Source organism: Pleurodeles waltl, chromosome 2_1, assembly GCF_031143425.1.
Source record: "Pleurodeles waltl isolate 20211129_DDA chromosome 2_1, aPleWal1.hap1.20221129, whole genome shotgun sequence".
In the NCBI taxonomy this organism is placed as follows: domain Eukaryota; kingdom Metazoa; phylum Chordata; class Amphibia; order Caudata; family Salamandridae; genus Pleurodeles; species Pleurodeles waltl.
In genome coordinates, this window is record NC_090438.1 from 641,508,556 (window position 1) to 641,525,835 (window position 17,280).

General features: G+C 43.0%; 1 protein-coding gene across 4 annotated transcripts in view; it reads left to right on the forward strand.

Moving 5' to 3' along the window:
- TNS3 (tensin 3) overlaps positions 1 to 17,280 on the forward strand; it is a 752,439-nt gene that overhangs the window by 495,909 nt on the left and 239,250 nt on the right. For all 4 annotated transcript variants that reach the window (XM_069216157.1, XM_069216170.1, XM_069216149.1 and 1 more), the window contains 2 exons: positions 1,704 to 1,769; positions 13,749 to 13,853. In XM_069216157.1, coding sequence (XP_069072258.1) covers positions 1,704 to 1,769; positions 13,749 to 13,853 — 171 coding nt within the window. The remainder of the gene's footprint in view (positions 1 to 1,703; positions 1,770 to 13,748; positions 13,854 to 17,280) is intronic.

A 17,280-nucleotide genomic window follows, 5' to 3' on the forward strand; every position in this document is an offset into this window, starting at 1 on the left:
ACAGTTAACTGAATTTTTTTCTCTGTGTATATTGGAGGGACACTTTTTTCAGGCCAGTCACCTTTTTGTCCCAAAACAGAATACATTTCATTGCTTTTCTTTGGCCACTGTATGTCAACCTAAGGCCTGTACTTGCCTTTTATAAAGCTAAGAGCCTTGACTTTGCCTAGTCTAATTATCCGAGGATCACAATCGAATATCGGTTTATTTTCCATAAATGATTTCAACATATTTGCTATTAAGCACCTGTCAAGCTATTTCAGTCTCAAAGAATGTCATCTAATTTGCATAAATGAGAATCCAACAATGATTATCATCCGCCTTTGAGAGAGAACATTAATTGTCACTCCTGCAGGCTTGCTTCTTATTCTATGTCTTTCTCTGCTCCAGTTTTCCCATATTGTGATTATCCCGCTCCAGGAGCAGTCTCTTTACCATCTCTCTGATAGGCTGACTTCTATCCTTCCACTGTTCACTTTTAGAGAACTATATTTTTTGTTTTTGTGCTGCATGAGAGTGCATGTGCTTTCCAGTTTTCTCCCTCTTGTGCATCTCCCCCAAAGCACTCCATCATGCAGTTGTCTTCCTTGTGTGCTGCAACTTCTTTCTTGTCTTTCTCCCACCAAACTCCCCCACCCTCAGTCCTGCTTCTCCCTCGTGTGCTGTTTATTCCCCTCCCCACCCACTCCATGCTGCTTTCCAAACCAGCACACTCACCAGTGCTTCTGTGCCCACCCTCCTTCACTACTTGGTTAATAAATATATATATATATATATATATATATATATATATATATATATATATATATATATATATATATATATATATATATATATATAGAGAGAGAGAATGAATGATGAATGAATGAATGAATTTTGGAAGCCTGGGCCCTGCAGCTGGGCCCTCCACCTTAAAAAATCTTTTACACTACTTTAATTTATTATTTTTTATATACTAATCCATCTAAGATTGGCAAATAAAAAAAAAAGTGCTTGCATCATTTTGTTGGAACTCTTGCATGTAAGCACCTAAGAAATGACGCATGCACCCTCATAATGATGTGACCTGCTGTGTCTTCTCGTTTTGTTTATATATTTGTTTTTACTTTTGGCCATGCTATACAGCACATTGCCAATGATGTACACAGTATTGACAAAAGGCATTGGCAAAGTCACTAAGTCCTGGGGGGCCTGAAGAGGCCAGTCTACAGTGAATATATGCATACACACAGATTCTGCACATGCTTTGGTCTTGAATCGAAATGTCACTCATATAGAGCTATGTGGTATGTATATTGCAATTTTATGTAAATCTCCACTGCTGCACGTTGTCAATTGAAATAAATACACTATGTAAGCGTGCTTGCTGCCTACCTTCCTAAGGCTGCAGGGCCGCCAGTTCGCGACCGGAGATAATGAGGTGCAGCCTGCCAGGGGAGCCCAGGGCCCGCCTGTCCGGATGGAGCTGTGTCCTTACGCGCCCGGGATACTAACAAGGCACTCTGGATTCAAGCCGTTGCTTGCAGGGCCCCTTTATTGGCCAAACGCAAACTTGCTTGTTCTCAAAAGCACTTTGTTGAAACTTCAGAGAGAGGCAGAGAGCTGGGGCCGCGTTCGTTCCTTTCTTTTGTAATATCCAGATTCATATCAGTCAGTTTTCTGAAACAGTAAGACGTTAATGACGCATCTCGTTGCCCTTCCAGATGGCCGCTTCCCTGACTACGGCAAGATCGAGCTGGTGTTCTCCGGAGGCCCGGAAAAAATCCAAGGTCAGTGACCACATGTTCACGTGTGGAATACGGTACTAATCCCGGAAGAATGGTAGCATGCTAAATGGATTTGTCTCGAGTCCAAACTCTTGGAGGGATGAGGAGCGGACTTGCAGCGGACTTGCAGCCTTCATTGATGGATTGTGAAGAATGTGATTTTTAATAGCAATGATTAAGATGGGGAGATGCCTTGAAAAACGCCCTAGAGGTTGCCATAGAGTCGTGGAATTAAAAGAATGCTATATGAACACTCACTCTTGCTAGAAGTAGGTGCACGCGCAAAGCCAGAGGGCGCATGGGGTCTGAACCCTGTGCTAGGTTTCACGTGCGTTTAATACAAGGCTTCGTATCTTCATGGGTGAATAATTAACTGCTACCCTAGTTGTTTTTTAAGCCAGTGCAGCGTTTGCCGGACAGTGAAAATGTAGTGAGGATAGGGAAAGGTTGGTCGAGGGCACTCCAGAGAAACCCCCTGGGCATGAGGCTACAGGTTGGAGCGCTGGTGTCTGCAGATGATTCGCGCGGTTTACGCTATGCGTAGAGGTCTATTCATGGCTGCCATAGACCTTGCCGCCTGCAGGGTAGGAAGGATCGTGCGTATCAGTAAGAAGAGACACAGCTTTCTTGTTAAGATTCGTCTGAATGAGTAAGTGCCAGGATTTCAAACAAGTACTCATGGTTTAGTAATGAGAAAGACCGGAAGACTTGGCAGAGTATGAATGACTAAAAATAACCAAGGCATTTACCAGGTTGAAGCAAACTGCTGTGGGGAGTTGTCATTCAGTGGCTAATTTCCAGCTTGGAGCTCAGAGACCAAAGTTCTGATCTTGGCCTGGGACCATGACCAAAAACCGCATGATTCTGTGTAATCCCTTTATCTCTTTTTTTAAAACTTGTGAAGCAAGTGGTGTAAAAATGTGTAATGTTAACATTAAATACCCAGTTCAATTGAATCGGTTTTATTTTACAGCGTGCCATGTCAACCGACTTTCCCTCCCTCCCTTCTGTGATCTAATTTCAACCTTGCATAATGCATTGAAAACTGTCATTGGTACACTATCCCTACTGCTTAATTATCGTATTTGAGACTGTAAAACATTGGACGTACAGTTTTAATGTCTGCTGAAAGTAATGTTTGAAGAGCAGCCAGTCTGTCCGAGAACAAGAGACTTATTTGGTTGGACTTATTTCATGTGCACAACTTCGGCCATTCCGGTGATAAAAATGATGCAGTACTCTGAGAAACATTCCTTTTGTGTGGGCACTAGGCACACAGAAGCGAAGCGCACAAGTCTGTGAGAAAAGTAAAGTCAGCCATGCAGATGAAATTTGCTTAGTTCAGCAGGCCTGAACAAGCACCTGAAAAGCGCATAGAGCCAATTCAATTTATGTTGTGCTGTGTAAATTGTGAACGTTTTTCTAAATTTCTAGTTTTTATTCATCTGGGGGTTGGCCCTGGAAGACCGAATACCCCTGTACACGGACAACATCCTCTTGTTCATGTCCAAACCAGCTGAGACGGGGCTTATAGTCTTACAAATCCTTACTGTTTTCGGGAAAGCCTTAGGGCAACTGGGGCAGATCTTTACTGGTGCCCATACAAGGTGACAGCAGTGACAAGGTCTGACAATCAACGATCCCAGTGCGTTGGTTTAGTTTTCAGTACTTGTGGGTGTATAGCTACTGGGAGCTGGACTTGGTGTGGAATCCTAATCTCGCTCCGTGATGCGCAAGTCCAGGAAGACCTTCACGCTGGCTCAAGAGTATGCCTTCAACATTCCACAGGCATGGTTTGATTTTGCCCTGGCCATGAGCCGCAGATTTATGTGGGTGGTAGGCTCCTCCTGGGGGCCATTTGGGAAGCGCACCCGATCAATGTACGACAGTGGTTTGTCCTTGGCGGACCTACGGCTATGCTGTTGGGCAGCCCATCTACTCCCCATCAGTGACTGAGTGCACGGGTGTAGGGTGACCCAACCTACAGCGAGTTGGCCCCGATGGGACTTGACAACGTGCTGCCTGTCCTCCCAGTTTTATCACTACATGCAATGTTGTCAGACCCTGCAAGCCTAAAGTAATGAGCTCCAGGATGTCTCTGTATACAGTACTGCGGAAAATGAAATCCTAATGAGTAACTTGGGCAAGGGCAGGGTATCCCAAATCTACAAATCCCTTGTGATACATTTGTCAACCTCATTGCTCCTGCTGAAGTATCTGTGGGAAGGCTGGGGAGGCGAGATCCTTAGATGAGGCAGACTGGCAATGCCTACATGGCTCATTGTACCTTAGCTACTTCAGCTAGACACCGCTTCATTCAGTTTAAATACTTCCAGCCAGACTACATGTCCCCACTCTGCTTGTGAAAGGCAGGGCTGATAAACACCCCGGTCTGCTGTAGGTATGAGAGTGCAACAGGGGAATATTTTCATGTTGTGTGGCAATGCCCTGTGATACAGAAATTCTGGTCTGCTGTTTTTACTGTGTTGTATGCTGTGGTGGGTATGACTATTGATACTGATCCAAAAATTGCTGTGCTTGGGCTCCTGGACGAACTGCCTGGGCAAAGGGAAGATAGGACCTTGGTGGGTTTGGCACACTACTTGCTAAATGCAACATTGCTCACAATTGGACCTCACTGGTGGCCCATTCAATAGAATTGTGGGCTAAAGGGATGGATTGGTGTGGCAAATTGGAGGAAACAATCTACGAGGCCAGCGGGTGACCCCACAAATATGATATAGCATGGAAAAAAATTGTGGGAATATCACAGACTGACAATTTATCTGTCCTTTATAACATCCTCTGGTAAAGAGAGGTGGTTAAAAAGGTCTGTTGTTAACCTGCACAGTGTCAATCAAAAATGTTCTACGAAAAAATCAAATTTTAATTGTAGGCGTTATATCTGGTAGATTAAGTAAATGATTAAATGAATGATCGGTTGTTTTTTCTGCCTTGCTTTCAAAATAAATTCTCTGGGTGCTCCAGTTTAAGAACAAAGGAATATTTAGCGTGCAGTTCCCCTATTGGCCTCTGCTTGATGAGCAGCTTAAAGGCAAAGGGATGAGGTAGTATGATAGCATCTGTTGCATGAGTGAAATATCTGACCATTAAAAAGAAGTCTTCATCTCAGGAGAGAGAAGCTTATAGACTGTGAACATCACTTTAGCTACACCTCCTAGTACTGGGCTCCTGCTTGGTGAATTCCATTAAGTTTACTCAGTGATTGCATTACAGTGCGTCCAAAGACTGCGCCTCTGTCATTTTCCTGGGTAGGCTATATAGTGTTTACTCTCTGATTGTGTAACACTCATTCCAATGCTAGTGCCTATTTCACTCTTGGATTGACTCCTTATAGTTTACTCACAGGTAGCTAAACATTGCATCCAGAGCCTGGGGTTATATCAGCACTCAGTGGACTCGGTATAGGTTACTCGCAGGTTACTAATCATTACTTACACAGTTGAGTTTGAGGCTATGCCTTCCTGGGTCGAGCCTGCATAGCCTACTCGCTGATTACCTAGTTACCTAAAAGTGCTTCCAGAATATCTTTTCCTGTAGTTCCAGGGCATACTGTATAAAGGTAACTCACTGGCTACTTAACAATGCTTCAAAGAGTTGAGGATTCACTTATTGGTGGACTATATCGCACATGAACTATTGAATCTACTGAGCCATATCAATGGATCGCTCTTCTTAATGACAGACCACTAAGACAGTAAGTATAGGTATGCACAACTGTAGCTATTCTGAATCCCATTGCAACATTTTGTACTATGGCACTTTTGTGTCTTTATATCATGTTTAGAGGGTGTCTTCAGACCTCTGGCATCACATCCACCTCTTCCCACTGCAGCTAACACCACTTTCAGCCATACACTGCGAGGGTGCCCAGGGAACTAATGCAAATCTGAATTATTTCTGACCTTGCCTAGGTAGGAAGCGATATTCAAAATGCTACACATTAATAGAGTAACGAAATACAATCCAAATTTGAGCAAGATCAGATTAAACAGAATAGAACTTTGACCATCACCTGTTACACAAAATCCAACAATAATCAGGCTCTAAACTAATCAACGTGGTAAGATACAGACAAATCATCTCAGAGCAATATGAGGCCATACCTCTGGTAGGGTGGATGCACTCTGCAAGAACCGTTAACATGTAGTGCAACATACATTTCTACATTTGTTGACCTTCGATGAAGAACCTTTTAGGCTTAGATGGGATTTCGGCACCTCCTTCATGGAGGTTCCTACGATCTTGAACTCTTTTTTTTTTTTTAGCTCATACAAAGTGCTTTTGTAAACACTGTGGGTGTCGCACATATTTCACATCTTAAAATTTGAAACAAAATAATTACCTCTCTTACAAAAACAAGTCCCTGTGGTGTATTATTTAAAGGTTTACTCTACCTGTTAATTCATTCTTTCAAAAGTCAGATGTTTTGTGTCAGATGCTATATTTCTAGGGGGTATAGCTCACTGGTACAATATTTGTCAGCGCACACTATATAGTCTCACACTTTGCCTCAGTTGTTTTTTAGGGACAATCTTTGTATGCCAATGTAGACAAAACCGTGATGCACACACAGGAAATTTAAATGCAGGAATGTTTGCATCAATAACCAAAATATACGTAAATATTAATTTAACAGGCATCATATATTATACAGTGACAGACAGAAATCCTCATTCAAAAATGTGAGCTGCGTGTGTGCTGATTATATTTTGGTGCTAGACTGAAATAGATTTATGCTTTCAGTTTTAAACTTAGTGAACAGCTACAGTGAAAATCCCAGGCAGTAGAGAAGATGGGTTCCCAGTGCTGATTATCAGCAAACAAATGAGATCAGCAGCAGACTTTTCGATTATCTGTAAATTAGAAAGTTATTTAAAGGGGTAGATATGGTGAGATGCAGAAGCCATTTACTCGCCAAAAATACCTGCGTTTAGAATTCAAGTTAGTCTGCAATAGAGATCCAAGTTTTCTTGTTTCAGTACTTAATGTAAAATATCTACTTGAAAACTGGTGGGATGTTTGTGAATAGTGGTTTTGTTTTTGGTCCAAAATGCCTCAGCCGTTCAGTAATTCATTACCTAAAGGCAACCATTACAGTGGATGTTGGAGCTTGTGACCTAAGCATCAGAGTGGAACATCTTTCTCAGATTGTGGAATAACAGTTTCTAGAACATTTTTAAGACATTATGGCCCTCATTATAACCTCGGCGGTCTTCAGTGAAGATCGCCGAGGACCCGCCCGACTGAAGAGTGCCAGTGTTGGCGGTCTTCCACCAACCATATTATGACTGCTGGCGACCCTCCGCCATATTTAGGTTGGAGAGCCGCCAGCAGCCATACTGGCGGTCGGCGGTGCAGTGGAGGTTGCTCCTCTGTCACTGACACGTCATCAGAAAACCGCCGACCGAATTACGTTTCAGTATTCGGTGTGGCGGTGTTCTGGTGACGGGGTGCTGGCGGCGGAGCAGCCCCCATGAAACCTGTTCCCTCCCGGACAAGCACAGAGTGAGGAAGGCGAACGTCCAACAGGGGAAGGGGGATGTTGTGTGATGTGTGCATGAGTGGGGGGTGAGTGTGAGTGTTTAGAGGGGGTGTGTGAGTGCGTGCATGTATGCAGGGGGTGGGATGTGTGTAGGGGGATGTATTGTGTATGTATGTGTGCATGTATGTGTGTGAGTGGTGTGTGCGTGCATGGGTGGGGGGTATGTCTGGGGGGGCCCATGGAGGGGGTGGGGGAGGGGAGGGGGTCCTACCACCTTTAGGGGGATGGTAGGGTGGTCGTGGCTGTTGGGGGAGGACTCTGGGGAGGGGGCGGGGGAGACCTCTATCAGTGCCAAGGAGTGAGTTCCCTGGCACTGATAGTGCCTACCGCCATGGTTTTCACGGTGGTACAAAAAACCTCAAAAACCATGGTGGTATGCGGGGTCATTATCCCCCAGGCGGACTAGTGACGGCCGCCAGGCTGGGGACCGCTGTCTCCAGCCTTGCGGTCATTACCGCTATGGCGGGCGGTGTGGTACATTGGCGGTTTGGCATGTGCCAAACCGCCAGTGTCATAATTTGGCGGTTATTACCACCAGCCCGTTTGCGGTGCTACCGCCAACTTAACACCATCCGCCAGGGTTGTAATGAGGGCTTATGTGTTGTGTATCTGTAAAGTGAACTATCACCCACAAGGGTATCCTGGCACTGAGCAGGTGTGTGTGCCTAGCCCTGCCTAGGATACTGTGGTTAATTGACAAGTCAGGTCTTCAGTTTCTTGTAGAATTGAAGAAGAGGAGAGGAGGCTCTGATGTGGAGTGGGAGGTCTTTGCATGCTTTAGGAGTGGTGTAAGATTATGCTTATCCTCCTTATCTGGTTATGTGTTTCCATGGGATGTTGGCATGTATCAGTCCTGCGGAGCGGAGGTGTCTGGTAGGCTGGGAGAAGGAGATGTGACTTTTCAGATAGGTGGGTCCTAACTTGTGTACTGGCTTGAATGTTCATGTGAAGAGTTTGAATTGAGCACATTTGTGTATTGGAAGCCAGTGTAGTTGCCTGAGGTGTGGTGTAATGCGAGTTCTATGTCAGAGGTTGAGGATGAGTCTGGCTGCCAAGTTCTGGATGGTCTGTCGTTTTCTAGTGAGTTATTTGGTGATCCCAGCATTGAGGGTGTGCCCATAGTCCAACTTGCTGGTGACTAGGGTACAAGTGACAGTTTTTCCTGTGTTGCTTGGGAGATATTTGAATATCTTCCTCAACATCTTCAGGGTGTGGAAATAGGATGCAGTGGAGGCGTTGTCTTGTGTAGTCATGTCCAATTTACTTCAATGCTTATTCTGAGGTTCCTGCTGTGGGTTCTGAGTGTGGTTGTGCATTCAAGTTCAGCCATCCACCAGTTGGAGTCCCATGGTGAGGTGTTTTTGCCGTTACGTCTGTCTTGTCTATGTTGAAATTGGCTTTCATCCACTTAGCGACTTCAATCTTGCATAGCTGACATAAAATAGCTGACACAGGAGCCAGATAAGGGAACTCACTTGAACACAGAGCTATCTATAAAAAATAAAGGCTCACTTGGGGACTGCTTCATTAAGGCATATATGAGTAAGGGAAGTGTTTGTTTTGCGAACTCTAAGTCATGCTCGTAAATAGGCCCTGAAATCCAAATCTCTATCAGTAAAAATGTAAAGAGGGCCCAGTTGTTTCTTTGTCTGTTAATTGTTTATGAATATCCACATTTTATTACCATTTTGGATGCTATGGGCCAATTCACAAAGACAGGTCAAAGTATGTAAAAAAAGTACTGCAAGAATGCTCTTTTTTGTACTCCTACAAGCCCTTGTGAATAAGCATCGGTGAGACAGAATGTAAACCAGCATTTTTCCCCCCTCTAGAAGTGTCAAGTAGATTGGTTTTCGTCTCAATTTATAAGCACTGTGTGCTAGTAACCAATCAAAATATTGTGGATGGAGGCAGGACTGACTGCCACGATCTTCAAATCTATATAGATCCTAATTTTAGACATAACAGTGGAGTTCTTGTCAAAGCTTGGTTAACACACCACAAGGGTTGTTTTTCTTAGCAGAGTCACAGTGAGTGTGTTTGCATTGCACATTCCTCTTATATGTGCATAGGCATCTACACTGATTTGGTGAGACTTGTGGTTTGCTTTCTACAAACATTTCCATCTTTATAGTGCAATACATGGGACAGTTATTTGTCAAGAGTTTTTTTTATTACGCTTATGATAGTAGTTTATGTTGCTAAATCTTTCATTTATGTTGGGCTGCTGCCACACCAAATTATGCAACAAGGTACAGTAGTTCACTGCAGGAGCCAAAATAATTAATGATTTTAATACGGACAAAACATACTGTGTCGGCTGCAATCAATTAATGTATTAACTTTTAACATGCCAAAAAAACAGGTAACACAAACACCAAATTCCATTACATCAATGTATTAAATTGACATAAGAAACTATACAGTGGCAAATAACACTCTATGGATTTGGTGAGTGGCAAGAACAATATTAGTAACCAAATCCAAACATCACATTGTAATTGCAAGAACGGACTGAGCTTGAACATACATTTTACTATAAGTCACTTGTGTGGAGTTAACTTTTCCAAGTTTGGCAGCGCGCAACTTGAATGTATTTAATATACGGAGTAATGAAGAGAGTAGGGCCCAAAGGACAGTCCTTTAAGAAATGATGTCCACAGAAAGATGCGTCTGGGCAGTTGTGTAATGCAAAATGATGCCCCCCGCAGAATGTGATGAGGAGTCCCTGACTCTCACACGCTGTATAAATATTCATTTGCCTTGGGCTAAATGGGGCCCTGGAAGGATTGGGGATCCCATTAAAGTGTGGGGGCCCCTGTGCCACAGGTTCTGCAGGGGCCTATGTTACACCCCTGGTCAGGTCGAAAAAACTATTTAAGACAAATATATGCCGATATGAAGACCAATAAAGGGTCCTTGAGACTTGCTAGCAAGAGTCGGGTCTGAGCAAGGAGCCATGCAGGAGCAAGGGCTGAGCACGTAAGGATATAGCAGCCTTCTGTCCCTTTCTGTCTTGATGCCAGAATTCAGCCCCTCCAAGGCATCCATGGGTCCTGCAGTTGGCAAACACCAGCAGTGGTGGCAAAGGGTAGCTGGACGGTAGGTAGGCAGATGATTAGCTCCACTGGTGATGTAGTAGTTGGGAGCTTAGTGAGAGAGCTGCTGTTTTAGCAGATAGTAAAGGTAACCTGCCTTTCAACCTTCATTTGAGGCTCATGCTCGAGAGGTCTGGTACATTAAATGAGGGAAGTGTATGTTCACAACCATTGAATTTCTTTAATCGGCATGGAGGATCGGACACCACAAGGGATGTGATTTCAAAAAGAGATGGCAACGTTGTTCAGCTGTGTTCGGCCTTTGCCAAATGGCCAACTCCTGACCACCTGCATATGTCTTGTTGTGATTCAAAACACATTGATAACGGGAAATTCAAAAGACCATTTCTTTATAGCAGGCACACACTTTCTGTTGATCAGCACTCAGCTCAAGCTACTGCTAGAGTGGGAGTTCAATTCCTATAAATGAGGTTCCTTAAAGGTAAGTAGAGTCTTTCAAAGGCATTACGTCCCATCCCTTTCCTACAGTATGCACATGGCAAGAAAGACAAGGAAAGCGAATCTGCTTTAGCCGCAGTGACCATTCTTGCTGCTACATTTATTCAATTACTTGGCGTAGTAACCATCTCTCACTGACTGATGTGAAACATGGAGTCGTATTATTTACCTTCTGTGTTACTTAACCCTAACATAGATGGTTACTTTGCCCCATAGAATGAAAAGTTTATACTTTTCTTCTTTCTTCTGTACATTTTAACGAGACGAATAAAGTAGAAAATTGAGCATACTCAGTGGATAGTTACATACCCAAACCCGTCAGTTTTTGCTCTGTTTTAGGTGACCTTTTGTCTTTGAGAAAATGTGCTAAAGGGAAGTGGAGAGGGTGTAGATACTCAGGAATATTTGTTTTCGGCTGTACATTCAGTCTTCATTATTTTAACTTCTTTTAAAAATTGCAATAACATTGGGAACATTTGACATCTGCAGTAATTCTTTGCGAACCTGCAAAACTATAAGGGACTAAAAGTGTGATAGGAGAGTCTCCTTCATAGCTCCTTTGCTGTCCTTTCTCATACTTGGGGGAAAGAGCAGCCAAACAGTGCACTTGGCTTTCAAAAATAAGCTCACTTCTGATGTGACACTTAGAGTTTAATTAGCAGTTTGGCGGGCATGAACACCTGTCAAGCCAAACTCCTGACAGGGTGGCTGTCGCCAAAGTGGCGAGCACCGCAACGGTCTTATTACGAGTTTCCCGCTAGGCGGACAGGCGGAAACTGAGGTTTCTGCCCGTCAGCCTAGTTGGAAACTGGCAGCAGCAATGTCTCCAGCTCAAAATCGAGCCGGCAGCAATGCTGTCGCCTTCAGGGGCCACCATCACCTTCACAATGTTCACTGTCTGCACAGCCTTGGAAAACATTTTGCACGACATGTGTTAATGCGGCTATGTGGTATACATGCTATCTTGTTTGTTAAATATGCTTCACAGTTTCTTTCTGTAATATCGGAATACATACTTTCATGCACGCCCTCCCGCCAATAAATGTGTATGTTCGACCACGCTTTAAATTGAGCATTGCAATGAATATGGAATTTATTTGCACATAGTATTTTTATGGCATGTGTGTAACCTGATGGGCAGCCTCAATCACCCTAATAGTCATTTCGCAATTCTTTGCCTCAGGTGCGGCCTTTGGGACTAGGCGTACTAGATAAGATTGTCTTGACCCTCCTTTTCAGCCTTTACTTGAGTCACAGGAATACTACGATTCCCTTAGGATCAAACCCAGTGTCAAAGAGCAAACGGCTATGATTAGATAATTCCTTTTTATAAATATAGCTCCTTAATCAGTCACACCATAACTTTTGTCAATATGAGAAAACGTGGCATCAAATATTTTTATGATAAGAATGTAGATAAGATCAGGGTGGAAGGCACACGCACGGCTCTTGACCTAAGGTGCCGATTGCAACTACCCTTTAAGCACAGGGCACTGAAAAAATAAGATGGCTGCCAAGTTAGGTCATTGTTCAAAAGTATATTGACATTTCTGTATGTGTGGAAGATTCATTAGCTACCTCGGACGTGAGCCCAACTCCTGACCTGCAGTTGTTTACAACAGGACATGAGAACAAATCCATGAGTACTTACAAATTAGATTTCAAAGCAGCAAAGCTCCCTGAACACCCCTTCTTCACAAATATGAAAACCTGCTTGTAAACAGAAAGAGCAGCTGGGTCAGCAGAAGGGGACAAGAGAGAGAGAACACATGAAGCAGGGTTTGTCGATAAATGAAGTGCTTTCAGTTCTTACACATGAATCACTGTGTATACCTTCAGCAGTGTACAGACTCTGTGTTGGTAACTTGAATAATCTCACTGTCGTGTCGTCCCATATCATGCCATCTCAAGGCAAATGCAAGGCATTTTTCATCTACTGCAAATAGACAACGCCTCCATAGGCTAGGTATGATCTCCTGTGTAGAAATTAAGACTGGAACTAAACACTTCCAAATTCAAATTTACTCAACATAGCTTTTAAGAGACCACATTGTTTTGTCTCTCTTTATTTAACAGTCTCAGTGTTCTGCTCGATGCCTCTTACTAAATGTCTATAGTTGAGTTTGCTTCAATAACTCATTGAACAAACCTGCTTTTAGATGGGGAATGGTCTTGACTCAGCCTTAAAAGTCTGTGTACACAAATCCATTGAACATCTTTCCCCGCCATGCTGATTATAAGCCTTGTAGATGGTGCTGGGGTTACCTGCTTAGCTCAGTGACCCATCCCCTCTGGAGGCAGACCCATACAATACCAAAGCCTGAGATCCATGGACCATAAACGCTTATCTCAAGTATAGAAATATCGATGTACTGGTGCTCCTGTTATTTGCAGATGATCCGCATTCATCTTTTCAGAAAAATGAATTTGCTCTTTTAATTTAATTGATGTATAAATTGCTGTTGAGTCACTGCGTGTGTTTTGTCAAATGCTGATATAGAATGTTGAAAGTGTTGGTTAGTGTTGGTAGTGCTCTTTTGTGGGACCGGAAATCAAGTTGTCACTTGATTCTGAGGTGGCACATGTAGTCCTACGTCTATCTTTAATTTGAATTTATTCTTGAAACGTCAATGTTCCTGATGTTTTTACTGAATCATATTCTGTCCTGCTAGTGGCCTTACCCTAGTGCATTACTATTTGGATGATGCCCTCACCAGTAAGAATGAAAACAACACACATTCTCTTCCATTTCATAGACAGAAGCTTTTTTTTAACTCTAGACCACAACTAAGCAAGATTCAGAATCTGAATGCTGGTATCACGAATTATGGACCTGACATGTTATTTTGATGTTTAAAGGTTCTCAGCACCTGCAGAATGACCATGGTGTGACAATAGATTACAACACCGCAGACCCGCTCATTCGCTGGGATTCATATGAAAACATGAATGCTGATGGCGAAGGTGAGTGGGGATCGCTGAGTCAAATGAAGCAACTTGTAACATCTCAAAAAATGTGGTGTCTCTTAAATTGTTTTCTCCTACTTCTCTCGTCTTTTCTAAGGAAAGATCAAGTTCTTATGTTTTTGGACAGTTCTGTTTTCTACACTGATATAAATTCTAAACCTGTATACATTTGTGTTTATCTTTAGGCAAAGTAACGTGTGTCTCCTAAATGTGTTTGCTTCACAGATTTGTCTTTGCTGGACGTTTGTTTATCGAACATCCAAGTGAGCTTCTAGAGTTCCATTCTTTATAGAAGGGGTCAATTAGCATTGCTGTCTAAATGCAAACGGTTATGGTAGAACCGTAACCGTTTACTTGTAAAGTTGATAAGTGTTTGCAATGTGAATATATGTATATATTTTTATATTTATTTTGAGTCATAAATGTAAATACCGACCAAAAAACACTTACTGGATTTCTCTCATTATTTTAAGATAGGCAGGATTTTTTTATGAATAAATAATATAGACTTATGTTTTAGAATATAATACTGCTCATTATTATATGGGAGATACTGTGGGAATACTCCTGTTGCACATCAAACTGGGCCTCACGCCCCTCCAACTCAAACAAATCAATTACAAGTCTCAGTCCTCTGATTTATTGTGGGCACCCACCTGTCATTTGTATTCAACATCTTAAATGTAACATAAATTAAACGTTAACTCAGTAACCGGATAGGATATTTTTCACTTACAAACGTGTTGCCATCTCTTGCACAACTAACAACTGACAATCTGTCCAAGGCTAAAATACACAGTATAAACATTTATTTACATTTTACGTGCATCCTTGAGGGGTGATGTGCTATCTTTAGACCACTGAATACCTGCCCTGCACTACCCCTCCAACACCAGTCCACGAAAAAGGAGAGCACATGATGCCATCAGACCCGGGGCAATAGCCCCATGCCCTACACTGATGAACTGTGAGCTCATGACTCAAGCTTAGTGTGAATATCACTGTTGAATGAAGATTGTGCCTTGTCACCTCAGTGCTGCCCCTTACAGAAATTGACAGCGTTTGCAGCTGTCTTTGAGAATTGTTGTTGGATGTCTGCTGCAATCCTGCCACCAGGCCAACGATGGCATTGAGGCCGTTCGCCATCCCCACCAACAACAAATTATGTTGCCAATCCCCAAATATCAAAGATGAAAAGGGCAGTGCCCTGATCAAATAAATGCACCCTGTCTCTGTGGAACATCTATTCCCCTCTTATTAACTTATGGTGAATGTGATCCAGATGACTGATCCATGGACAGAGTTTGGCCATTTTGGCATTAAGGCATCTAACAGAGACGTTAGTTACCCTAGATCTTATGCCTGAGCCTCATACAGTACTTGCCAAGGTATCATATTGGACCAGGGTATGCCAACCTGTGGAAATGCCCGACCCAACCAAGTGAATTCTGTTAATATCCACACTCTCAACTCTTTGAGGTCATCTTTACTAGGTCGTTACTGCTCATATGAATGACAATGAGGTCTGGGGATTGGAGTCCCTGACGGCTCTTCATATCCACCACCATCTGCACGATCCTTGGGTCTTCCACTCCACACCATCTAAAGGACACTTTGTTCAGTGTTACCAGCTTTAGTTCACAAAACTGTTGCATCCAATACTGTACCAGCTGCCCAAAGGAATGCCTGATGCCACACATGAATTTTAGAGACATTGATTCGACAAAAGAACAGAAAGAAGGCAGTGTGACTCCCAGGTGAACAGGCTGTTAGAGCAATTTAGGGTGGACGTAGTGCTTGAACAAAGAAGATGACCAGTGCCTTGTTCATTTCACTTCATCCTATGCAAGACCTGCTTCAGTTGATAATGTGGCTGCCCCTATAGTAAAGAAATATGATGAACCTTTAGGGCTATGGCAAAAACTGTCAGGAACTGTTAGACCAAAAGACATTCCTTATTCTAGTGAATGAAAGGGCACCTTCAATTCAAGCGAATATCCAAATAGGTTCAAATGTGTGCCAATGGATTGATTGGAATCACCAGGGCTTCATGAAGATCATTGAAGGTATCCTTCCCTAACTGGTCCATTTTAGACCTGCACAGTTAAATGGCAAACGTATCCTTGGAGACGTGCATGTTGCAGTATTGCAGACCACCTAAATGGTCCTGCATAGATTTTCCAATGAGTTCACTGATTCTAAAAGTGCCATTAAAAGTTACAGAAAAGGCTTCAGCAAATTATGTCATCTCAGAGGGCGAGTGCATATTTTGGGTAAATGTGCTAAAATGTATGCCAGTCTTTGTGCAATTTGTGTCTGTTAAATGAGTTTCTGATATCCTTACTGGGTGCCACAAACTTGGCTTGAACGGCTGATGTATTCATCACCAGGAAACTATTTCCTAAGTCTCTGATTCCTGTAAATTTTGCAAAGAACCCTTTTGCTAACACATGTACTGTGTCATATGAAACTGTCCTGACCTGATTACGGAGCTCTCCCAGGAACACACATAGCGAGTGATAGAGGACTTATCGCTGATCTGTTTTTGCTTCAAAAAATATCTGCAGTGTAGGAAAGCTTTCTCATAAGACGCCTGTGTGTACTTAGCAATGGAGGCTACCTCTAAGTCGGGCAGTGTGGATAACCAATCCTCCTCCGCTCTTTTGGGAATCCCGTCATTCGCGCTGGTGCCTTTGAGTGGAAGATCCAGAAGTCCTGTGGAGTAACACAAAGCATCAGCAGTATTGTTGTAAACCCCGGTTCATGTCTAGCTTTAAACACTGCATTAAGCATTAAACAAAAACACCAGATGTTTTCATCGCCTTAATACCTGCTTGCTGCACTGGGCACCCCGTCTTTTAGTGGCCTCTACTACAGCCATATTGTCAGACTAAAAGATGATGCTTCTATTCCTGAGTTCAACCGACCAGATTGATACAGCAACTGTTATAGGGAAGATTTCCTGGAAGGCAACAATTTTTGTCACCCGAGTCACATCCCAAGATTCAAGCCAATTTCCCTTACTCCATTGGTTATCCAATGCAGCTCCAATGTCAGTGGTGCGAGCTGCATCCATATATAGACTCAGTACATGATTAGAAATGGGAGGGGAAGGCCATTTAACCGCATCAATGAATTGCTCTAGAAACATATGGCAAATGTGCAAACCTTCCTCGACTTCTGTTTAGAAACTTTTGTGATGGTATCGCTGAGTGAGCCTGGATATTGACCTTGTGCTTGACACAGGGAAAGGACGAGCCAAGGGAATAATTCACAGTTCAGTTGGTCCACAAACACGTGCAGCTGTTGAAGAGTTACTTTTTTATGTGATAAGATTGAGAGACGGAAAGCCCTGACTTTCCCCTGAGGGAGTGACATTTGCTTGCCACCGAAGCAGTCACCGTCTCAGAAAAATATCTGTAGC